Genomic DNA, 27,184 nt, shown 5'->3' with positions numbered 1-27,184 from the left:
CTTTTCAAGCTGATCTAGACTTAACTCAATATTGATCATATTCAAAAGAAAGTTCCTGTGGAAATTAAAAAAGAGGATTGTAAAATGAACCCAGAAATACAAAGGGACAATATAGCTAAGAAAATACTGAACAAGAAAAACAGTGGTAAAATTCAGTTCACCAGATGAATAAGGTACATTATAAAACTGAAGAATTCTGGAGTAAAAAATGGCAACCCACTCCAATATTCTCGCCTGGAAAATCAATGGGCAGAGAAGTCTAGTGGGCCACAGTGGGATTGCAAAGAACTGGACATGACTGAGTGACTGAGATTATTATTACCTATCTATATAATTCACTGTATACTTTGAATATAGAATTCTATAAACTCAAGATCCAATAATTTTCACTTTGTATACCTTAAATATATGCAAATTTTATTTGTCAACTATGCATTAATAGGTATTGGAGGCAGCAGGATTAAGTAAGGTCCTAAAAATAATCAAGATGTACAATTTAAATCTATATAATTTTTGTAAATGATATTTCAATAAATCTGTTAAAGAATAATTTTTAAAAAACTACAGTATTGCACATGGCATGGTATTCATGATGCATAGACAAATAGAACAACAGAAGTGATTTTAAGCCCAGAAACGAAATTACATGTGAATGAAAAAATTTTTATATACTTAGTACTGGAGAACAATAGGCAAGCAACATTCTTTTTAATGAATGATATTGTCATTTAGATTCTAAGTGAAAAAAAAAAAAACCCTGTATTTTAACCCATTCCCCTTACCATACACAATAATGATTTCCAGGTGAAATACATATCCAAATCCAGATGGTAAAATAAAGCTCATATGGATAACAACAAAAGGTAATATCATCATGTCTTTTGGTAGGGAAATGTTTCATAAATAGGATACACAATTATAAAGTAGAAATTTATAAAAATGAACCATGTTAAAATGAAGGACTGCTCTTTATCAAAACATAGAGTGATTTAGAATTTTAATCCAAAGGACTCATATCCAGAATATAAGAACAACTCACACTTTTGCTGAAGTTCAAGTTGACTTTTTTCTGTTTTTGAATCATGCCTTGGGTTTCACATCTAAGAAATATTTGGTTATTCCCAAAGTAACAGAGATTTTATTTTATGGTTTTTCTATTTTATTGCCAGAATTTCTTCTGGTCCTGTATTGAAAATTATGAACTTAATAATTATAATATGTATAGAATCCCACCAGACCTATAATATATAATCACTATGTGAAAAACAAAACTCTATGGCTACATTAATCCACTACTTTAGAGGAGATCCAACAGCTTATGTTTTAATGTGACATTCTTTTACTAGGAAGAGATCAATTTCTTCAGCTAGATTAAATCTAATAATTCTTTGAATTTTCTGCTGTTTTCCTTGCTCTTTTTTTTTTCTTGCTCTTTTTTAAAATGAATTTATTTATTTTAATTGGAGGCTAATTATTTTATAATATTGTGGTTAGTTTTTGCCATATATCAATATGAACCAGCCATGGGTGTACTTGTGTCCCACCATACGAACCCCTCTCCCACCTCCCTGCCCACCCCGTCCTTCTGGGTTGTCCTCAGAGATATGCAGATGACACCACCCTTATGGCAGAAAGTGAAGAACTAAAGAGCCTCTTGGTGAAAGTGAAAGAGGAGAGTGAAAAAGTTGGCTGAAAACTCAACATTCAGAAAACTAAGATCATGGTATCTGGTCCCATCACTTCATGGCAAATAGATGGGGAAACAGTGGAAACAGTGACAGACTTTAATTTGGGGGGGTCCAGGATCACTGCAGATGGTGACTGCAGCCATGAAATTGAAAGACACCTGTTCCTTGGAAGAAAAGTTATGACCAAACTAGACAGCATATTAAAAAGTAGAGACATTACTTTGCCAACAAAGGTCCATCTAGTCAAAGCTATGGTTTTTCCTGTAGTCATCTATGGATGTGAGAGTTGGACTATAAAGAAAGCTGAGCACCCAAGAATTGATGCTTTTGAACTGTGGTGTTGGAGAAGACTCTTGAGAGTCTCTTGGAATGCAAAGAGATCTAACCAATCCCTCCTAAAGGAAATCATTGCTGAATATTCATTGGAAGGACTGATGCTAAAGCTGAAATTCCAATACTTTGGCCACCTGATGTGAAGAACTGACTCATTTGAAAAGACCCTGATGCTGGGAAAGATTGAAGGCAGGAGGAGAAGGGGATGACAGAGGATGAGATGGCTGGATGGCATCACTGACTCAATGGATATGAGTTTGTGTAAACTCTGAGAGTCGGCAATAGACAGGAAGGCCTGGCATACTATAGTCCATGGGGTCACAAAGAGTCGGACATGACTGAGTGACTGAACTGAACTGAACCAGCTTTGAGTGCCCTGCTTCATGCATCAAACTTGCACTGGTCATCTATTTTACATATGGTAATATACATGTTTCGTACTTTGTAATAGAATACAAGGGATTGATACTTAAAAAAGACATTTTAAGTTCCCAATATTGTTAAAACATTTTCTTACTTTATAACAATCTTTCAAAATGTTCTAGAGGATGAAATGATGCCATTTGCAGCAACATGGGTGGACCTAGAGATTATCATACTAAGCAAAGTCAGAAAAAGAGAGACAAACACCATAGGATATCATTTACATGTGGAATCTAAAATATGACTCCTGAACATATCTATGAAACTGAAACAGACTCACAGACATAGAGAGCAGACTTGTAGTTGCCAACAGGAGGAGGGGTAGGAGAGGGAAGGATTGGGAGTTTGATATTAGCAGAGGCAAACTATTGTAAACGGAATGGATAAATAACAAGATCCCACTTGCTGGGATAGCACAGGAAATTATATTCAATATCCTGTGATAAATCATAATGGATAAGAATATGGAAAATATATATATATTTATAACTGAATCATACTGCTATACAACTGAATTTAACACAACATTGGAAATCAACTATGGCTCAGATGGTAAAGAATGTGCCTGCCAATGCAGGGAATGCAGGTTCGATCCCTGGGTGGGGAAGATCCCCTGGGGAAGGAAATGGAGGAATCCACTCCAGCATTCTTGTCTGGGAAATCCCACGGACAGAGGAGCCTGATGGGCTACAGTCCGTGGGGTTGCAAAAGAGTTGGACATGACTTAGCAACTCAACAACATTAGGACTCATACAAAGGAAAACATTCCATAGATGATCTTATTTTCCTGAAGAAAATTTGAAAATAGTTAATCACTGCAGGAAAATAATAAAAAGTATACAATGTTTCTGTAAAATAACTTTCATAGGTTAAATATAACCTTTCATAAAAATGGACCAATTGCTACACTGCCCTCAATTCCATTTCCAGAGAGACGTCCTCTCCCTGCCAGATGAGCTAAGCAATATTTGGGGGAGTGTACATTACTAATCTTTCAGTATGGTTATTTTAAGAGTATGTGATCAATTATTTGATTTATCCTTGAAAGAGAGACATAATATAATTAGGAAGCTACCAAAAATGCCTGGTAAATATATCGGTCAATTAGAAAGATTGTGGGAATTTAATAAGAAAGGAGGGCTGCCTCCAACGTCATGAGAGAGGGGAGGAATCTCAAAGTCATTCTGAGGAGACAAGGAGTCCTTTCATCTACACACTTATTTAGATATGATTGTTGATTTTTTTTCTAATACCACACATCTATTTTCTCCTAGTTAAATCAAATCAGATACAGGAATAGAAAATAAATTTGCAACTCTTACAACAAGGTGAAATGCTGATTTTTTTTCTGTGTAACTTTCATACTTGGATATGCCATCTAAGAAACACTGGCTTAATTCAAACAAACTTAATCATCATCATGTGTGAACACACTTTATTCACAAAAAATAAGAATTGCTGAGTAAAAGCCATTTGCTGCACAGAAACACTGCTGTAAGGAGATAAGTTCACAACAGGACTTTATCTGTCCACTAAATATAACCTCATCATGTAAAATCTAAAAACAAGACAAAGTGGCCTACCAGGCCACTGGTTCATAACTTTCCCTGCTCCCTATGGCTGCATGCATTTACTTTCTGTATCACATTAGCCACAAGCAGATGCACGTGAACTTGAACACATGCCCTTATTAATTGCTTTGAATTTCAAGAGAACCTGAAATGCTTTCTCTGTATTTGGGACCAAAGTCATCACTCAAACATTAAGCATGCTCTCATGGTATTCAGACTCTGTCCAGGGCTCCACTTACATTATTTTTCTGCAAGACCTGCAGTGCCTTGTTAACATTGTTCAGGGCATGAACTCTTGTGGATCCTTTTTCTTTTGGCTGAAAACAAAATGAAAATATGTTGACTGCCCAGGAGGAGAGAAGGACAATCTACCAGAAATGAAACAATTTCTACATTTCACTTTTCAGTTGGAATCGTTTAAATGATCACAGGCTGTGAGGCATTAATATAATGAATTTAAGTGCTTTGGGTTAATTGCCCTTGTCATAGGAGTCTCTTAGCGTGAATCAACCACTCCTCAAGAAAACTGATAAGATTTTTTTTTTTCTTTTGCAAAAGCAATTTTGGTAATCTCTCCTTCATTCTACAGTCCAGTTGAATGACCACCATGAGAAACATCAGCATGCATAAAGACATTTGCTAGGAATATAAATGAGTTAATTCCCACAATTTTTAGGAAAGTTTAAAAGAGATTTGAGCCTAGCAAAATTCTGTAATGCCAAATAGGCTTAAAGGAAATTATTTCTGTCAATATTACCTTAATTGTCTTAGTCACTGAAGCTCAAAACCTCAATCATCTTCAGTTCTTTAAACCTTATTCTCAATCCCCAAAGTCTTACCTTGCCCTATAATTTTTAAACTAACATTTTTATAGTGCATTACAATTATGTAATATGCAATATATTATATATATATAAAATATATGTGTAATATATTGTACTACAATATATGAATTAACTTATTCAGTTGTGGAGGTTTAGAAAGTCTGCCATGGTGATGCCTGCAGTATTTACTCCTAAAATGAGATCTACCCTCCTAAAACAATTTTAACTGCACAATACAATAGCATTAACTATAGGCACAATATTGTACAGTGGGTCTCTGGAATTTATTCATCTTGAATGATTGAAACTCTACATCTATTGAACAGCAACTCCCCATTTTCCATATTTCATGTTAAGTATTCTTATATCCTAAGAGTTCTTATCACAAGGAAAGGGAAAAATAGAATTTTCCTATTTCTTTAAGTTTGTCTGTATGACATGATGGACATTCATTAAGCTCGTGATAATCATTTCATGATGTAAGTATGTAAGTCAAATTATTATGCTGTACACTTTAAACATGTACAGTGTTATATGTCAATTATATTTTAATAAAACTGGAAGATGAAAAGAAAAAAGACTTAAAACAGTTAAAATTTAAAGGACATTAGGTATAAAAGCCTTATTAAAATAAATTCAATAACAAAGATACCAAATAAAAGTAGAGAATAATATCTATTACTGCAAATTTAACCTTCTTGTTCTGCATATGATAGAACATGCCAAAGTAAAAATAATATTGCAAGGTTGTTTTATTCAGAAATAGGTCCTATATTGCTACCTAAATCAGTAATTAGTAAATTAACAAAGTTTACTAGATCTCATAAAACTATGATGAGTTTGTTTCTGGTCTGAAATTTTTCTGAGGTTAATGTGAAGCTCTTATAAATATTTTAAGTCACATACCAGTTTTTGCCCTGTCAGGCCTTCAAGAAGGTCTAGGAGGCGTCTCCCATCCTGTAGGTCACTGAAGAGGTTTTCTATGTGCTGCTTCCCGAACTGAAATAAGAAATATACCCAATTAAATAAAGCATGCTTCCAGGTATCCATTTTTTATGATTATGTCTTTTAAAATTTAAAGCTATGTTGAAGAATATTTAATGAGTCTAATGCTTAATCTGCCAATGGTGATGGATGGAAAGAGAACTTCCAAGTAAAAAACAAAAACCAATAAATCATTATTCAGCCAAACCTATTAAATATTTTTCTCAATAACAAGAGTTGGAGACTTATAGTCTAATGGATCTAATTAACTCATCTTTTCGAATGCTGATTTTATGAAGGAAAGAAAAAAGTGTTTAAATTATCAGGCAGTTGGGCACTGTTTGGGGAGAAGTAAACACACCAAGAAAGACTACAAATAATTTGCCTTGGGTGGGTACCTAAAATTTAACCATTTAGCATGCTTGGAAACTTAATATGTAATCACTGAGGGTTCACCATCCTTCACCCATAAATCTCTGCATATACATTTTGCATGCTGCCTCAGAATGATCTAGTCACATATTGGATGGCTCAACTTTTAAAACAATATGATTTAAATTAAGTGAGATGAGTTGGTGAAAGCTTTTCATATATTTTTCTTACTTTTATACTTGGGGATTATATTGCAGAAAAAAAAATAGCCACTAATAACATCTAACATTTTTGGAGTAACTATTCATAAGAGCTAACTATTCATAAGAAATATCCCACTAAATGAATTGATTTATAATTAGTATAACATTTCTATGAGGTTAGCACTGGTATACTCATTCTCTTCATGACACAGAGGTTGAACATATGGCCCTTTGTTGCAAAACAAAAAGACGATAAAACCAAGTTTTTGGCCCAGATCTGTCTAATTCCTGGGGCTCTTGTTCATTCTATTTTATTAGGCTGCTTCCTTGGCCTTTTCCTCCTTCCATCTGATTATCTTTCAAAGATTTTATTTCTTCTGTTATGTCCCCAAATATTTTTTTCTGGTTTAAAGCCTCCAATCCCTTCATATGAAATCATTCATAACTCTTCAATCACCCAAGATATCAAGGAAGCCCTAATTTATCAATGACAGATGTTTATTGAGCACCAATAAACTTGGACTAGGTGCTAGAGCATACACTAGTAAATCAGTTGGATATGATCCCCGTCTTCATGGAACTTTGAGTTGAGCAGGGAAAACAAATATTTCTAAAAGGTAATGCTATGGGGGAGCAGCAAAAGAAACTCAAGAGCACATAACCATGGGAATTCCCATAGTCTGAGGATCAGGAAATACTTTCCTCACAATGTCACATGATGGGTCTAACATTAGCCTTTGGGTAATTGGCCTTTCTTTATCCACTCCTTCAATCACATACAAACTTCAGATTTCACACAGCTCAAGAAGAACCCTGGTTTCCAGTCAAAATACATCTCTGAAGCTTCTAAGATTGAAGACAGAGGATTCAGGATCTCCTACAGCCAGGTAGCCATGTCTAAGACAAGTCCTGTCAGTGTCCAGGTGTGTCACTTAATGAGAACACTGACCACTGAAAAAAGTCTACCAGTCCCTCCATACTCAGCTTTGGAAATCGAGCCACATATGTGCTTTGACAAAGATAAATACAAGTCATTCTTTTGAAATTCTACTCAAATAGTTCTGATTTAAAATTCCAGGGCAGGGTCTTCCCTGATGGTCCAGTTGTCAAGAATCTGCCTTCCAATGCAGGGGACGTGGTGAACCCTTGGTTGGTGAATGTCTTGGTTGGGGAACTAAGATCTCATGCCATGGGACAACTAAGCCCATGTGAAGGAAATACTGAGCCCACAAGCCATAGCAACACAGCCCGGATATTTCAACAGAGATCCTATGTGCTGGAACTAAGACCCAACACAACCAAAATGTATATACAAATATATATATTTAATGTAAATAAATATTTATATATAAATAAAATTCAAGTGGAATAGAGACCACAAAACACTAAGTTACTAGAACATTTAAAAAGTACTTTACTATACATAATGTACAGGTAAATATTGAAACAACAATGCTATTTTCATGAAATATTAAGGGGAGCCCTCTACTAATAAGCAAAGAAAATGAAAAAATGAACCTGTCAAGAATCTCATATATAATCCAGAGTAACTTGGCAGTGGTGGTAGGGAATATTAAGATTTTATTTTCATATTGGTTAAAGGTCTACAATACCTTGAAAATGGTCTTTTTTTTTTTTTTCTAGGAGGAAGTTTTCCTTTTGAGAAGTGTGTGACTTCTAAACTTACTGATAAAAACAATATTACACAGTGAAATGTGTGAGGTTTTGAAGAAAATTAAATATAGTTAGTTGACAGAAATACTTATTCTTAATAAAATGTATATATCTAGATAGATAGACTGATAGATAATAAAGTATGTCAAACCAGGAAGGATGCGGGTGGCAAAATGTTCATTCAAGAAGAATGGCAGGGACTTGGAAAGGCCTAAGTCTTGTGGCAAAGAATAAAACATTAACCCCAAAGTTGTAAGAATCACCTAGCATCCAAAATACAAGGAGTAGAAAGAGTATGCTTTTGGACAAGGAGCTGAGATGAAGATCAACAAGGCAAACAGCATCTTGCTTTGATACAAGCTTATACACAAGGACCAGGTATTTTATAATTTTCCATTTTAAACTGGAATCAAACAAAACAGAAAGGGAGGGAAGGACTGGAGGCTAATCAGAGGCCTCCAGGCACATCTCATTGGGGCACCTAGAAAGCAGTGAGGTGATAGAGAAAAAGATAGTTCCTGATATATATAACATTCAAACTCATGCAATCAGTGATATATTAAATTATGACAATAGAAATCCAATTTATATTTGTTATAGCCACCATGATCTCTAATAGAGTGCTTTTCAGAATGTTCCACTAAAGCATCCTTTGAGCAGATAAGACTGAATGTATTTATCTCGGAGCCTAGCAGTGAAAAGTATATAGTGACGGCAGGTTCAAAATTTCTTATGAAAGCATCAGTTTTATGTTAAGGATTCGTGCAGATTTTATCTTCTTCACTTAATGCATGTTGAACTTAAAAGTAATTTCAAGCACTTTGATTGAAATTTCCCCTCCTATGGTCTAATTAAAGTGATGCTCAAAGAAATGTACAATATTTAGCCTGTAACTACATGGATTTTCAGGTGCTCAGTCTTATTCCTCCTGGACTAGGCCTACCCTGAAGAAACTAAAACATGTCTTTTCTCGTGAATGGTTTTCTCTTCTTTCCTAGATCCAATACCTCATTCCATAGCATTACAGGTATGATGTAGCAAAGTTGCACACATTTCTGAGACAGTAATAGCTAATTTTTTTTGAACCCAAGTCTTCTATTTACCAGCTTCACTGTCTGAGGCAAGTGACTCAGTCTTTCTGAGGGACAATCTATTCAATAGTAAAATGGGGATTGAAATAATACCATATCAGAGTCTTGAGCTACGGTATAGGTATGCTATACAGACTTGGCAAACATTAGGCACATAGTAAATATAGGATGATGTTTTTGTTTTGTTTTGGTCTATTATTCCTTGGCTTCTTCTTCTTTGGCCAAATATGAGAAATAAATTCAATTATGGTTAACTATTGAATCTACTAGAAAATACAGAGCTCACATACAATGTGTTCCGTTTTCTCTTAGATGCCCCTCCATATTCAGTTACTAATACTAGTAAATGTGGATGGCACGGGGGGCCTTCAAGTTCTTTACCTTACTTTACTGTTTTATTTTTCCCTTTGGTTACTTTTAATTAAGTCTGTTGTTTTCTTCCCTTTTCATCTTCTATGAGAGACATCTGCCATGTCTTTTTGTTGCAAGTCACGTATCATGCAAACAGTAGTTTTCTTTAAAACCCCCCTGTGTTTAATGGCTTTCAAGTGTCTGAAAATAATCTTATAAAACACATAAAACATTAAGTGCCTTGGGCCATATGACCCTGTGGCTCTCTATCTTCAATTGCTTTCATGATTAATATTTTCTTTAAAAAGTAAATTTTGGTATTACTTAGAAATTTCCTACCTTCACTTATTTTCATCTTCCTTGCTAACCCAAATATCATGATGAAAGGACCATAAAATGAAATAGCAGTCCTTCTAGATCATGGTCAGAATGACAGAACTTCTGTATTTATATAATTTTTATATATTTATACATAAACAAGGTACAGACAATGTTAAAAAAACTCAGGTTTATTGGTAAGTGGCATAAACACAGTAAAAAAAATTCAAAGTAAAAAAATGAGAAAGGGATAGAAATGAATTAAAAATTATTTCAATGGCTTCTGACTCTTCAGAGCTGTGTCAGTCTTTTAACCAGTAAATACAGATAATTCAGCAGCATGTTCCAATAAAAGGTAAAGAGGCAAGGAATAATTTAACATGGCCTTCTGGTTATAGAAAGGTCAGCTTCTGGACATCTATGTTGCTGAGAAAATCAAGATACTTCTCTGTGATTCTGAATCTTTAGCTATTAGAAACATCAAGAGCAAGAGAACACCAAAAAGGATGGCAAAATTGGTTCCAAACTTATTGGTAAAACCTGTTGACCAGTTCTTGATAAAAAAATAATGCAATCCATTGTAAGTGTAAGTTGTAAAAAGTATTTTATAAGATAATTTTATTGAGGTATAATATACATATAGGCTTCCCAGATGGCACAGTGGTAAAGAATCCACCTGCCAAGCAGGAGACACGGATTCAATGCCAGGGTGGGGAAGATCCCCTGGAGTAGGAAATGGCAACCCACTCTAGTGTCTTGCCTGGGAAATACCACGGACAGAGGAGTCTGGCAGGCTACAGTCTATGCGGTCGCAAAAACTCGGACATGACTGAGTGACTGAGCACAATGTGAGCACAATAGAAACACAGGAAAGTACACATATCTTAAGTGTTAGCTCAGTGAATCTACACAAACTGAACACATTTATATTATCATAACCTCCATGGAGAAAAAGACTATGACCAGCACCCTCAGAGCTTTCTCACACCCACTTCAGTATACTAGCCCTTCCAAGGATGATAACTGTACTCACTAACTTTTAATACCAGAGATTAGTTTAGCCTTGAAAGGAATCTCCTATAAACAGAAGAATAATGTTGGTTTAGTTGTCTCCTTTTAGAAAACCAATAATTGAAAGACATAAGCTTTCAGCAGAGAGAATTTGGAAAGAAAGAAGTCGTAATGATGAAGTATGTTTTACAAAGCATACTGCTGTAATACAATGAGTAAAAATATTCTCTCTACATCCAGAATGCCATAGTTCAAATCTCAGCTCTACCATATTTCATGTGTGTGATATGAGCATGTAACAATCTCTTTGTGTCTTACCTTTTATCATCTGTAAAACAAGGATATACTACTACCTAATTTGTGATGATGCTGTAAAGATTTAAATGCATTAGGGGTAGAGTTCTGTTCTAAGGTGTACTTAGATAGTCTCATGAATCGATAGCATCATGAATTTATCCCAAATTGTTTAACCCTAATAATCCATATTTTCTAAATTCTGCTTAGAACTTTTGCTCTAAGTAACAGAAGTGGTCAACTTCAAAGTATTAGTATGGGGATTAAATGAGTTAATAAGTATAACTGCAGTGCTGGAGAAGACTCTGAAGAGTCCCTTGAACAGCAAGGAGATCAAACCCTGAATACTCATTGGAAAGACTGATACTAAAGCTGAAGCTTCAATACTTTGGCCACTTGATGCGAAGAGACAACTCACTGGAAAGGACCCTGATGCTGGCAAAGGCTGAAGGCTGGAGGAGAAGGGGATGACAGAGGATGAGATGGTTGGATAGCATCACAGACTCAGTGGACATGAGTTTGAGCAAACTCCAGGAGCTAGTGAAGGACAGGAAAGCCTGGCATGCTGCAGCCCATGGGGTTGCAAAGAGTTGGACGCAACTGAACAAGTATAAGGTATCCAACACATTTCCTGGCATAGGAAATGCTCTATAAAACCTAATTACATTTCATATTTCCCCTCTTTGGTTAAATGGAATCACCTGGAAATAAAGTAGGACTCTCCTTTGAGGGTGCCAGGATCCTAGCAGGACTTGGATAACTTGAAGAGAGTTAATAAGGGACAATTTACAAAGATGAGGTCAGGATAGAAAGAAATCAAACAGGTAATAAATAAGTGTAATTATCACTCCTAGACACATAGGAATGAAGAGAAAGAGACTGGTTACTGGCTCCTGAACAGAGAGAGTAATGAGAGGGTCACCTGACAGGAGCTCTGATATTTGGGTGATGAATGCAGCTATCCTGTGATAAATAAATGCCCTGATATCTCTTTCCTCCCTTCTTCTGATCTCCTGTAAATGCTCCCAAGAGCTAAATCCAACTGGAAGCAAGAGGACAAGGAAGTCTGCTGATATCATCCACAGAAATCAGCCCCCCAGGGAAGAAAAAGGCAGAGAGAGGATCTAGAAGAATAAACCAAAGACACATTCAACATTCCCCAGACAAGAGGAAAAGATTCCCTTGATCCATAGGATCACTGTCAAAGATGCCCATGTCAGAAAATAAGTGAAGGCCCCAGTGGTCCTCCTCAAACTGTCTATATTATTTCTATCTCTGGTAATGTTGTTTTAAAGACTCAAATGTATGACTGGAACACTCTCTCTCCTCTAATAGGGATATCAAAGTACTGAAATGTTTAGTGGGCTTTAATGGATGAAACTTAACATATCTTATTCATTATTCCTCAGCATCAGATCCTTTTAAACTTCTATGTACCAGAAATATCACTAAAATTTGAGCTACAAAGATAATGTTTTAAAAAATCAAGTTATTCCTTGGAGTTATACAAGTGCTCAAGAGCTAAGTTAGATAATAGTTTTACACTCTCTCCAGGTATAAAATGTTATTTGGCAGTAACTCATTATAAAACATAATCGCTAGGACCCAACGTGTATGTTATACTATCAAGTACACAAGAAGAGATCCAACCAGATTGCACATTAGAACTTTCAACAGCAGCCACAACAATAGTTAATGGAAATCAAGTCATTATCTGTAAATGTTCTATTATAAAAAATAAAGTATGCTTAACCAAGAATTAGCAATGGTTTGTTGTCTGATCAGGTCTATCTTTAATATGTTTTGTAATAAAATTGAATCCTTAACCGAGGCCTGTGTTTTCTCATCTGTAAATGAGACAGATCAGTACTAACTCAATCACCAGCTATGCTGGAACAAAAATTAGTAAAATTATAGGTAATCTTTATTTGTAGATATAATGTTCATATACTTCACAAATAGTTAAAATAATAGAAACCTTATAAACTATAATTGTAGTTAATTATGTTATATCATCTTTAAATATCACCTATAAATTTAGAATTCTGAAAGTGAAATTCAGTTTTTCTACTGAATCACAAAGGTATAAGATATAAGCTTGAGATAGCCAGTGAGGGAAATGGAGATTGGTTCTATTCTATGCCAGTAGAGGCTTTTGTAGCAGAAAAAAAAAAATAAGTACAGTATAAAGTTTGCAAGATGAAGCCCTTCATTTCAAAGCATCTAAATAATACTCTGATTCTTCAAAAAGGAAAAAAAAAGTACCGTGACACAGTGGGTACACTCACTAGAGAAATGTGAACTATTGGCTCTTAGCTTCAGGCAAAAGGCAGAGGGAGAAAAAACTATTCGAACTTGTTCAGATCCAGTAGAATGAGACTTTATGGTCAAAGGACATTTGAAGATGCCTTTAATAAATAAATGTAAATTTTATTTATGAAACTAATATTCTTATAATTTCTCAAATACACTGCAGTACAATTGTGCATAGACAATTATGTGACAAGATACAACCTCTTCCTAATCATTTCCTGCCCCTACCTACTAGAAAGTCAGCCTTAGACTATTTATTTTCTCTTCTTCTATGCTTATGAAGTGAGTCTGCCAATAATCAGTATCAAATCAAGGGAACAGGAAACACAGAATGGAAAAATGTCACATAGGATGGAATATTTGAATAAGAGTGTCTGTCCTCATTATACCTCTATTTCCTTTTGATAGGTTGAATCATATGAAACTTTAAATTCTGTACTCAAATAGGATCAAAATTTGGCAATTTCATATGATTCAATCTCACATATTTTGTATCAACCTATGTAATAAACATTCAGTATTTAGTTTATGTCAGTCACAATTGTCTGCCCTGTACATGGATTATTTTAATGAATTATTTTAACAATCAGTTAAAAGTACCCCTATTTTACAGATGACAAAACTGAGACATAGACAACAAAGTAACAGGAATAAGTGGTAGATATGAATCCAAACCTAAATCAGGTGGTATAGTTCCAGATTTATTAACCATTCTTTGACCATAATGTCATTCAGCATCAGTGATATATAAGTTTTACTTGTGTATTTTCATGATGTCTTTCAATAAAATAGGGATAATTTAACTAATTTATTCTTTTTCTTTCCCCCTAGGTTTCTGAACATCAGATATAGGTATAGGACCTACAAGAAAAAAATGCTTCTAATTTTAGGTTGAATTAGTAATTTTGATGGAGAAGGAAATGGCAACCCACTCAAGTGTTCTTGCCTGGAGAATCCCAGGGATGGGGGAGCCTGGTGGGCTGCCGTCTATGGGGTCGCACACAGTCGGACACGACTGAAGCGGCTTAGCAGCAGCAGCAGTAATTTTGAAAGGTAATAACAATGATAATTCCACATATGTACACTAGAAAAATTCCACAATGTCTTACATTTCTATTGTTATATCACTCTTAGCAGGGATGCTTTGATAAATCCAGCAAATATTGTTCTAGAGATGAAAACAAATTTTTAATATGCAGAATTCACTCAAAAGTACATGGAAAATCACTTTTTAAATGTCATTAAATTAAAATACAAAAGCAATTCCCCCACACTGAAAACCTCAGTTCAGTTCAGTCACTCAGTCGTGTCTGACATTGCGACCCCATGGACTGTGGCATGCCAGGCTTCCCTGTCCATCACCAACTCCCGGAGCTTACTCAAACTCATGTCCATCGAGTTGGTGATGCCATCCCACCATCTCATCCTCTGTTGTCCCCTTCTCCTCCTGCCCTCGTCTTTCCCAGCATCAGAGTCTTTTCCAATGAGTCAGACCTTCACATCAGGTAGCTAAAGTACTGGAGTTTCAGCTTCAGCATCAGTCCTTTCAATGAATATTCAGGACTGATTTCCTTTAGGGTGGACTGGTTTGATCTCATTGCAGCCCAAGGGACTCTCAAGAGTCTTCTCCAACACCACAGTTAAGCATCAATTCTTGGGTGCTCAGCTTTCTTTATAGTCCAACTTTCACATCCATACATGACTACTGGAAAAACCGTAGCTTTGATTAGGCAGAATTTTTTTGGCAAAGTAATGTCTCTGCTTTTTAATATGCTATCTAGGTCAGTCATAGCTTTTCTTCAAGGAGTAAGCGTCTTTTAATTTCATGGCTGCAATCACCATCTGCAGTGATTTTGGAGCCACTAAAAACCTAGGCTATAAATTGACATAGAATAAATATAATTCTTAAAAGTGAAAAAGATTGAATAATAGTAAGTAGAAGGAACAGCATTACTCATGCTTTTAGTGCAGTGATTTCCTGAGAGATCCACTTAAACATGCCAATTACTTATTGAAAGTCTTCCATGTGAGATTCACACAGTTACATGTTAAAAAATATAACATCTGGGGTCAAAGAGGACTTTATTTAACTATAATTCTAACTTTCCCCAATGGTGTGAATTTAGATAAATGATTTAGAAATTTGTTTATTTTCCTCATGTGTCAAAGGAGGGAGAGTAGTTAAGTTAAACAACGAAATGTAACAGCTATTAGTCACCTACTTTATATTGTGCCCAGTGCTGGGAATAATTGGGAAGATAAATGATAAAAAGATACTGCCATTGTTTTTGCTGCTTTAGTCACAGTATATGAAGGATGTATGCATTTAAGCAAATATACATATAGCACTGTATTATTATCCTATAAATAGTGGTGTTTTAAGTACAGTGCCAGCACAAACAAGAGAGATGTCACCTTCACTTGAGAGGCATAAGAGAAGCAGGAATCCTAGAATTGAATTTACAACATTGAATACAAAATTAACAAGATGTGAAAAGAGGAAAAGAATATCAAGCAGAGGGACATTTCAGATGCTAAGGATCAGATAAACTACATTGCTGCTGCTGCTGCTGCTAAGTCGCTTTAGTCATGTCCGACTCTGTGAACCCCATAGATGGCAGCCCACCAGGCTCCCCTGTCCCTGGGATTCTCCAGGCAAGAACACTGGAGTGGGTTGCCATTTCCTTCTCCAATGCATGAAAGTGAAAAGTGAAAGGGAAGTCGCTCAGTCGTGTCCCACTCTTAGTGACCCCATGGACTGCAGCCCACCAGGCTCCTCCGTCCATGGGATTTTCCAGGCAAGAGTACTGGAGGGGGGTGCCACTGCCTTCTCCGAAACTACATTAAGCTATGATAAATCAGGTCATAGAGCACAAGGGTATATGTAGGGATGGTAGAGATGAGACTTGAGATATGAGTGATCTCAGCAAAGGGGACTGACTTGGTCTGCCAACTTAAAGGAGATTGGGTAAATATCTAATGGTCATTTGTTTTCATTCTTTTGAACAAGGTATGCAATTTTGAAGTGATTAACATTTTTTTTTCACATTAATATATAGACTGATATTTTAAGATAGTTAATATTATTTCAGAAAGGCCAGCATTGCCATTATTTAGAGGTGAATTTTGGAGTCCTAATAATTCAGGAGAACTATTCTTGTGTGGAAATATTACTTGAAAAGGGAGTCATGTTGTTCAGGAGCAACTGCTTTAAATTATAAATATGAGCTCCTTAAAATTCTAAGCAGTTATCTACCTTTCCATTGGAACTTAGCTTTTTTTTTTTTGCAAAAGTGGAGTTCACTATCCATGGTAGATTAACCACAGAACTGGGCCAACTATTTCATCCTTTCCTGAAACCATGTCCGTTGCAATGGGACTTTGCTGTTCCTCTCATGAGAAAGTGGTTTCTATTTTTCTATCTCTGGAATCTGGGCTGGCCATTGCCTTTCTTTGTCCGACAGAATACAATGGAAGTGATGTTGTTTTACTTGCAAATGTCAGCCTCACAAAGGGTTGAACACTTTTGCTCTCTTGTTCCACGCTTCCCCCTTCATCATAAGAACACACCTTAGCCAGATAACTGGAAGATGATACATGTGAAGCAGAACCAAGTTATCCCAGTAGTCCCAGATATGGTACCTCAAACGCCAGCCTGGCTGACAACCAGACACGTGGGAGAGCTTAGGCAAGATTAGCAAGGACACCTGTCAAACCACAGCTAGCTAGAGACACATGAATAATCCCAGCAGAGAGCTGAAGAACTTCCTGGTTGAAGATGTGAAAGACTAATAAATACTTGGTGTTTTAACCTACTGAGTTTCAAAGTAGAGTGTTACACAGCAGTAGCTAACTGATAAATGTTAGCTGTAATATATATAACTGATAAATGTTAGCAAGATGGTAGGAAGAGCAAAATCATGTTTAAAACCAAACCCCATACCTGTTGGAAACTCTCAGAGGGCTCAAACAAACCTGTGCACACCAGGACCCAGAGACTGCACAGAGACTGAGACAGAACTGCGTTTGAGTGTTTCCTGTGGGTGTATGGATCAGCAGTGGACTGTTGCAGGGGCAGGGGCTCTGGTTGCAGCAGACCTGGGTATGGCATAAGCCCTCTTGGAGGAGGTCACCAGTAACCCCACCATAGAGCTGCCAGAACTTACAAAGGACTGGGAAATAGACTCTTGGAGGGCACAAACAGAACTTTGTGCATACCAGGACCCAGGAGAAAGGAGCAGGGACCCTGCAAGAGACTGATCCAGACTTGCCCGTAAGTGTCCAGGAGTCTCTGCAGAGGCGTAGGTCAGTGGTGGTTTGTTGCAGGGTTGGGGACACTGAGTGTAGCAGTGCATGCATGGGACCTTTTGAAGGAACTCGCCATTATCTTCATTACCTCCACCATAATTTGGCCCCAGGTAAATAACAAGGAGGGAACACAGCCCCACCTGTCAACAGAAAATTGGATTAGCGATTTACTGAACATGGCCCCTCCCATCCCAATTTCCCTCTCAGTCAGTCTCTCCCATCAGGAAGCTTCCAAAAGCCTCTTATCTTTCTCCCTCAGAGGGCAGACAGACTGAAACCCACAATCACAGGAAACTAACCAATCTAGTCACATAGACCACAGGCTTGTCTAACTCAATGAAACTATAAGTCATGCCTTGTAGGGCCACCCAAGATGGACGTGTCATGGTGAGTTCTGACAAAACGTGGTCCACTGGAGAAGGGAATGGCAAACCACTTCAGTATTCTTGCATTGAGAACCCCACGAACCATATGAAAAGGCAAAAAGATAGGACACTGAAAGATGAACACCCCAGGTCGGTAGGTACCCAACTTGCTACTGGAGATCAGTGGAGAAATAACTCCAGAAGGAATGAAGAGATAGAGCCAAAGCAAAAACAAACCAGTTGTGGATGTGACTGGTGATGGAAGTAAAGTCTGATGCTATAAAGAGTAATATTGCATAGGAACCTGGAATGTCAGGTCCATGGATCAAGGCAAATTGGATGTGGTCAAACAGGAGATGGGAAGCACGAACATCGACATTTTAGGAATCAACGAACTAAAATGGACTGGAATGGGTGAGTTTAACTCAGATGACCATTATATCTCCTACTGTGGGCAAGAATCCCTTGGAAGAAATGGAGTAGCTATCATAGTCAACAAGAGTCCAAAATGTGGTACTTGGATCCAATTTCACAATGACAGAATGATCTCTGTTCGTTTCCAAGGCAAACCATTCAGTATCACAGTAATCCAAGTCTATGTCCCGACTAGCAATGCTGCAATGCTGAAGAAGCTGAAGTTGAATGGTTCTATACAGACCTACAAGACCTTCTAGAACTAGCACCCAAAAAAGATGTCCTTTTCATTATAGGGAACTGGAATGCAAAAGTAGGGAGTCAAGAAATACCTGGAATAACAGGCAAATTGGCCTTGGAGTAAAGAATGAAGCAAGGCAAAGGCTAATAGAGTTTTTCCAAGAGAATGCACTGGTCATAGCAAACACTCTTTTCCAACAACACAAGAGAAGACTCTACACATGGACATCACCAGATGGTCAATACTGAAATCAGATTGATTATATTCTTTGCAACCAAAGATGGAGACACTTTACAGTCCGCAAAAACAAGACCGGGAGCTGACTGTGGCTCAGATCATGAACTCCTTATTACCAAATTCAGACTGAAATTGAAGAAAGTAGGGAAAACCACTAGACCACCCGTGTATGACCTAAATCAAATCCCTTACGATTATACAGTGGAAGTGACAAATGGATTCAAGGAATTAGATCTGACAGACAGAGTGCCTGAAGAACTATGGACAGAGGTTAGTGACATTGTACAGGAGGCAGGGATCAAGACATTCCCCAAGGAAAAGAAATGCAAAAAGGCAAAATGGTTGTCAGAGGAGGTGTTACAAGTAGCTATGAATAGAAGACAAGTGAAAAGCAAAGGAGAAAAGGAAAGATATACCAATTTGAATTCAGAGTTCCAAAGAATAGCAAGGAAAGATTAAAAAAAGACTTCCTCTTTGATCAATGCAAAGAAATAGAGGAAAACAATAGAATGAGAAAGTCTAGAGATCTCTTCAAGAAAATTAGAGATACCAAGGGAACATTTCATGCAAAGATGGGCTCGATAAAGGACAGAAATGGTATGGCCCTAAGAGAAGCAGAAGATATTAAGAAGAGGTGTCAAGAATACACAGAAGATCTATACAAAAAAGGTCTTCATGACCCAGACAATCATGATGATGTGATCACTCATCTAGAGCCAGACATCCTGGAAAGAGAAGTCAAGTGGGTCTTAAGAATAATCACTAAGAACAAAGCTAGTGGAGGTGATGGAATTCCAGTTGAGCTATTTCAAATCCTGAAAGATGATGCTGTGAAAGTGCTCCACTCAATATGCCAGCAAATTTGGAAAACTCAGCAATGGCCACAGGACTGGAAAAGGTCAGTTTTCATTCCAATCCCAAAGACAGGCAATGCCAAAGAATGCTCAAATGACCGCACAGTTGTACTCATCTCACACGCTAGTAAAGTAATGCTAAAATTCTCCTAGCCAGGCTTCAGCAATACATGAACTGTGAACTTACAGATATTCAAGCTGGATTTAGAAAAGGCAGAGGATCCAGAGATCACATTGCCAACATCTGCTGGATCATCAAAAAAGCAAGAGAGTTCCAGAAAAATATCTACTTCTGCTTTATTGACTATGCCAAAGCCTTTGATTGTGTGGACCACAGTAAAATCTGGAAAATGCTTAAAGAGATGGGAATACCAGACCACCTGACCTGCCTCTTGAGAAACCTATATGCAGGTCAGGAAGCAACAGTTAGAAGTGGACATGGAATAACACACTGGTTCCAAATAGGAAACGGAGTACATCAAGGCTGTATATTGTCACCCTGCTTATTTAACTTATATGCAGATTATGTCATGAGAAACACTGGGCTGGGTGAAGCATAAGCTGGAATCAAGATTGCCAGGAGAAATATCAATAATCTCAAAAATGCAGATGACCCCACCCTTATGGGAGAAAGTGAGAAAAATTAAAGAGCCTCTTGATGAAAGTGAAAGAGGAGAGTGAAAAAGTTGGCTTAAAGCTCAACATTCAGAAAACAAAGATCTGGTCCCATCACTTCATTGTTTGTTCATCACAAACAATGGAAACAGCAACAGACTTTATTTTCTTCGGCTCCAAAATCACTGCAGATGGTGACTGCAGGCATGAAATTAAAGACACTTGCTCCTTGGAAGAAAATTTATAACCAACCTAGGTAGCATATTAAAAAGTGGAGACATTACTTGGCCAACAGAGGTGCATCTTGGTCAAAGCTATGGTTTTTCCAGTAGTCATGTATGGATGTGAGAGTTGGACTGTAAGGACAGCTGAGCACTGAAGAATTGATGCTTTTGAACTGCAGTGTTGGAGAAGACTCTTGGGAGTCCCTCGGACTGCAAGGAGATCTAACCAGTCCATCCTCAAGGAAATCAGTCCTGAATATTCACTGGAAGGACTGATGTTGAAGCTGAAACTCCAATACTTTGGCCAGCTGATGTGAAGAACTTACTCATTGGAAAAGACCCTGATGCTGGGAAAGATTGAAGGCAGAATGAGAAGAGGGCAACAGGGTATGAGATGGCTGGATGGCATCACCGACTCAATGGACATGAGTTTGAGTAAACTCTTCAAGCTGGCAACAGACAGGGAGGCCTGGTGTGCTGCAGTCCATGGGGTCCCAAAGAGTCAGACACGACTTAGACACCGAACTAAATTGAACTGAAATGTTCATATATGAACGTTTCTACACAAGAGGAAAAAACATGAAAAACTAAACTGTATTATAAAGATTGCTAAATTATTTATGAAAAAATTTTAAAAGCCCTTGGAATTTTTGCACAAAAGAACTCAAAGGTAGAAAACATTTTACTGTTGAAGTTGAAAATGGGCAAAAAGTCACTATCTGTGGAGATTTGACTTAATGAATTATCTGGAAAAGAGCACAATCAATATTCTCTATAGAGTTCCTTCAATTCTATCTTGGAAAAAAATAAAAAAGTTCAGCAAAGCCCTATTTAAAAAGAAATTCTCAGCTTCATGGAGCAATTTGAAAAATGTGTAAATCTTAAAAGATATTTAATGCTACCTTTAATAAAATGTGTGTTTTTTTTTAAGTTCTGGGTTCATTATATGCTATAAAAAAAAGGAAAAGATTCTATTTCTTGCTCAACATGCTCATTTGAAGTTCAACTGAATCTCATGAGAAGTTAAAAAAAGGAAAGGAACACTTTTTCATTCTTTTATTTTTCTAGTTTTTTTACTCTTGTCACTTTAGATAAAAATTTCTGTTTATCTTATTTTCTTCATTGTAAGTTCTAATTTATAGTGGTTTTTCATTCAGATGTTTTCAAAATAAAAATAGTGAATCTAAACAATTCTTTCTGAATTAAACTGTCACCTTTCCTTAGTGTTTCTAGAATAACGCATTTTTAAATAAATTAAGCTGAATAACAGCCAAAGGGAAGTAGTTAGGTTTGACACTTTTTCCTCCCAAAGCTCATGAGAAAAATTTTAAATTGTCTTGTAAATTAATTGGAAAATCTTAATAGGCAACTGTTTGTTTCAAAAATAGAAAAATACTTTAATAGCTCTTTAAATAGAAGTTTTTACCAGGACTTTTCTACTATTGCATGACTTGACTGCAAAAGGTGCCTAATTTAATGCATTTTTATCAGTACCAGACATTTGTTAATTATAAAATACTACTTTTCAAATGTTCTATTTTATGAACACAGCAACTGTCCAAAAACATTACTGAGCAAAAAGGAAAAAAAAATCTTGCCTTAAAAATATATTAATTGCTTTCTAAAATAAAAAAATATCAAATACATATCAATTTTTTCAAAGGTAGGTCTTGACTCACCTGGTTAAATGACCTTTCTTAGTTTCTTAAATTTAAATACTACTGGGAATGCATTAGCAATCTGTTACTGATCTTGGACTGTAAGATTTGAAATGGAGGTTTAAATATAAACTTTAAATTTAAAGTAGAAAAATCACTTTAATTGTTAGGTTTTTAAAATGGGTTCTTGTTTTAAAATGAATGAATGTACTTTATGAAAAAAAGATACACATAACAGTATTAAAAAGAAATAAAAATAATCTCATCACAAAACTAGTGTCACCATGTTTATATATTTTGCAGTCTTTTTTATTCATATATAAGTACTTTTTTCAAATTTTCTTATATTTCTTATATTTCTAGTTTTTCCCTTCTTGTCTTCTGCTTCTTCACCTTCCTCCTTCATTCCCTGTTCCTCCTTTATCAACCAAAGTGCCACTTTTGATTGTTTCTTAATTTAACCAACATGTTTTAAGAATTTTATGAACAGTGTCAAACTTATTCTGATTGATATTAGAAGGAATTAGTGAGAAAGGTTTGCTTCTACCTTTTTAGACATGAGGATATTTTAAGATTCAGCAGTCTTAAGTAGATTCACCAACGTGTTTAAACTCAGATTCTAATCTATTTCCTCTAACTATGAAAACTATGATGGTTTTTCCAGTGGTCATGTATGGATGTGAGAGTTGGACTATAAAGAAAGCTGAGCACCGAAGAATTGGTGCTTTTGAACTGAGGTGTTGGAGAAGACTCTTGAGAGTCCCTTGGACTGCAAGGAGATCCTAAAGGAAATCCTAAAGGATTGAAACCCTTTAGGAAATCAGTCCTGAATATTCATTGGAAGAACTGATGCTGAAGCTGAAGCTCCAATACTTTGGCCACCTGATGCAAAGAACTGACTCATTAGAAAAGACCCTGGTTCTGGGAAAGACTGAAGACAGGAAGAGGAAGGGACAACAGAGGATGAGATGGTTGGATGACATCACCTACTTGACGGACATGAGTTTGAGCAAGCTCCAGGAGCTGGTGATGGACAGGGAAGCCTGGTGTCGCAAAGAGTCTGACATACCTGAGCAACTGAACTGACTTGATGAAGGCTATAGTTTCATACCTATTCACCCCACTTTCTTGTTTTTTCATTTGTTGCTTTTATTGACCCTCCTATGATAAATATTTCCATGTATAACTAAACAAAAATCTATAAAAAAAAATCTTTAAAAAAAAAGAAGGCACATGGTGAAGCCTCCATTTATATGCTATTAAAAATAGATTCTTTTATTGGCATCCTCACAACCATGGCTCCATAAAAGACTCACAGTCATGTTTGTCTTATACTGTATTATCATTATCAGGACCAGAAGCTAAAAATGTGCCTCTGTCTAAGATGAAAAGATGACTCTTCAAATCTAGTCAATTTGGGAGTTTGACCAAATCATAGTTGACCCTCTTAGGTATTTATAATCATGTAGCACTGGGAATTATCCTGACTTCTTCATTTTATGGAATATACTGAGCATGGCATGATTGTTTTGAGAAGGATTTAGAGGTTAATGTATCAAAAGCTTATTCTTTGATATTTATGTTCATCAACCTTTGATATTGCTGACCATTTCTTATTTTATCTCTAATATAATTTTGTGGGCAATCCATGAGGAAATAGATCAACAGGAATTGATTCATTAAAGGATATGTGGAAAAAATAATACAAAATACTAATCTGTTTTGGTTCATGAAACAGGCATCATTTTTCATAATACTTCAATTACTACCAACAACCTTCAAATAAGCCAATCTTAACAGCTCCTTAGAGGCACTTAAAAATATACATGATCATTAAAATGGACTTCGCCTTCCTTAATGTATTCTTTAGTGACTAAAATCAATTTGACCACAAATTAGTCTTTAAAAACCTACTGGGCTTAATATAGGGAGAATAGCCATGGCAAAGTGCTATAATCTTCTTGTATTTTTATGCATGATATATCATGAATTGAAGAAGAATAATAACAATTCTAAGATTTTAAGGATGAACACTTGTTTAACTGATACACAATAGATAACACACTTCAATATTAGTCGAAATGAGAAACAAAACAAAATGATGCAGAAAAATAATATCCATAATTTTACAAAACCTAATGGTACTAATAAATGGCACAGCTTGTCAACAGCTAACACATATCCCTGGGATGAAACTCATAACAGCATCCAGAATCACACAGAACAAAATTTCCAACTGTAACCAGAATCTCATCAATAAATGATATCCAGCCACATTGTTTTTGTTTATTTGCTTGTTTGGTCAATGTGTTAAAGATTCTTCATACCATCCTATCAAATTTTTCAAAATGTCTTTTCCTTGGTTCCCTGCTGTAATCTTCAATTCTAGCTCTGAATAGAACCACTATCCTTCAATCTGCTTTTTTTTTTTCAATACTTTTTCCCATACATTTATTCTTTTCTATGTTGGTCAATTTTTTCCTCTCACCCTCAGCTTCTAACTCTTTCCTCAGTGTCTTCTGAAGCCTTAAAGGATTTTGAACAGTTGACTTTATGCCCTCAGCCTCACTTTCCCCACTGCAAGCTCATCTTAGAATTTAATCTTCAGTTTCATTTACCTGCTATCGTAACAAGTTAAAGTCTTGCCTCTTTTTCCTCCTTGCAATGATTTAAATTTTGTGTGTCATCCAAATACATATTTAGATGCAATATTAATGCTCAATGTGATGGTATAGGAGGAAGAACCTTTGGGAGGTGCTTAAGTCATGAGGTTGGAGCCCTCATAAATGAGATCAGTGCCCTTATGAAGGAGGTCCCACAGAGCTCTCTAGCCCCTTCTACCAGGTGAGGATGGAACAAGACCTTCACCAGAATCTAATAATGTTGGCACCCTGATCTTGGACTTCCAGAAGTCTCCAGAATGATGAGGGAAAAAATTGTGTTATGTATAAGATACTTGGTCTCTAGTATTGTTTATAGCATCCTGGAGAGACCAAGACATATCTTATATTTAAGATCATGTGGCAGATTAATATTCTGACATATTAGCTGGTGCTTTCACCCAACTCTTGGAAGCTATATATGTGTATTTTCTTAGCTATAATCATTGCCATGAAAATGCAAAAAAAAAAAAAAGACACCAAGACTTACATATTATGTTTCTATATAACATCTGAAATCTATGGCAAAGATCAGAACTGTCCACTGAAGAATCCTCAGTATGTTGACTACAGTGACCTATTATCTATCCTATAAATAAAAGAGTTGGTAAAACTATATAGAAGCAAGTCTGCCTCATCCCAAAGGAGATAGTTTAATAGCTGGAAAAATAATAGGATTGAAATGAATTATGTCGAATAAGACAGATAGCCTTTATTGTGGTCCATCATGCCATTTTTGATCTGAGATCAAGTCCCAGAAACATAGATATGTTGGGGAGAATCCTAGATCTGAGAAGACCTGTGCCTGGCTTGTTAGCATATACACTGGGAGATTGGGGACTCCTCCTTCTACACCCACCACTGGGCCCATCAATAGCACCAGTGCAGTAGAAAAGGCAACTGCAACAGATGAGTTAGGTGTCAAAGCAGATAGGACTGAAAGGATGCCTTGAGACACTTGAGGCAGCTCTAAATTGATATGAAAGGGACAAAGAAAAGGACACAATAGCTGAGGGTTTGATAGGACTTCAATCATCTCTGGTGATGATGTGGGCATAGAGGCCAACAACAGGCAAGAACAGACAGCATGAACTAATTGTATCAGCAGAAGAATCCAAGTAAGGATGAGTACGAACCTATGACCCCTGATAACTGGATGTGACATAAGCCCCTTTAAACTTAGAGGTTGATATGCTATCATGACTACCATGCTGTTGACCATAATAATATTTAATGTCTTTACTTCATAACTTTAAAAATAATATTTAATGTCTTCATAGCTTTTTGACCTGTTAAGTTCCTATGCTTTGATCCTCACTTTGTCTCCATACATGTGGCCAATTCATGCCTCCTCCAAAGTTCCAAAGTGGTAATCGCTCTGTCATGTCTGACTCTTTTGTGACCCCATGGACTGTAGCTGGCCAGACTCCTCTGTCCATGGGATTCTTCAGGCAAGAATACTAGAGTGGGTAGCCATTCCCTTCTCCAGGGGATCTTTCTGACCCAGGGATTGAACTCGGGTCTCCTGCATTGCAGGCAGATTCTTTACTGTCTGAACTACCAGGGAAGCCCCAGGTCTCCTCCCTCATCCACCTTGAATTATTCTACCGCATGGATCACAAACAGGGAATTACTCCCTCTGATCAGAGTCTACTATTCTTGAACCTTCTGTTTTCATTTTCAAATTCAACAAATATTTATTGAGCATCTACAGTATGATATCACATGAGGTTTGGGTGAACAGTGATTTAATTTCTACATTTCTGAGTTTATTGTCTCCCCAGCAAGTGGAATAAGGGACAGTACACAAGTAAGTAAGCAAATGCAAGATTACAGATTGCTGCTGCTGTTAAGTCCTTCAGTCATGTCCAGCTCTGTATGACCCCATGGACGGCAGCCCACCAGACTCCTCTGTCCCTGGGATTCTCTAGGCAAGAATACTGGAGTGGGTTGCTACTTCCTTCTCCAATGCATGTAGGCATGCTAAGTCACTTCAGTCATGTCCGACTCTGTGGGACCCCATGGACAGCAGCCTACCAGGCTCCTCTGTCCAAGGGATTCTCTAGGCAAGAATACTGGAGAGGGTTGCCATTGCCTTCTCCGACTACAGATCACAGATTAGAAGCCTTCATATGCCAAGACAAAAACAGAGTTATCA

At 36.7% G+C, this 27,184-nt stretch overlaps 1 protein-coding gene across 1 annotated transcript in view; it reads right to left on the bottom strand.

Annotated features, from left to right (window-relative positions):
• DMD (dystrophin) overlaps positions 1–27,184 on the bottom strand; it is a 2,235,978-nt gene that overhangs the window by 1,841,542 nt on the left and 367,252 nt on the right. The window contains exons 3-4 of the mRNA XM_052663429.1: positions 5,746–5,838; positions 4,255–4,332 (exon numbers count right to left, since the gene is read on the bottom strand). Of these exons, the coding sequence (XP_052519389.1) occupies positions 4,255–4,332; positions 5,746–5,838 (171 nt within the window). The remainder of the gene's footprint in view (positions 1–4,254; positions 4,333–5,745; positions 5,839–27,184) is intronic.

This window comes from Budorcas taxicolor, chromosome X, assembly GCF_023091745.1.
Source record: "Budorcas taxicolor isolate Tak-1 chromosome X, Takin1.1, whole genome shotgun sequence".
Taxonomy (NCBI): Eukaryota; Metazoa; Chordata; class Mammalia; order Artiodactyla; family Bovidae; genus Budorcas; species Budorcas taxicolor.
The sequence above is the reverse complement of the archived record's forward strand: the minus strand, read 5'-3'. Positions and strand labels throughout refer to the sequence as shown.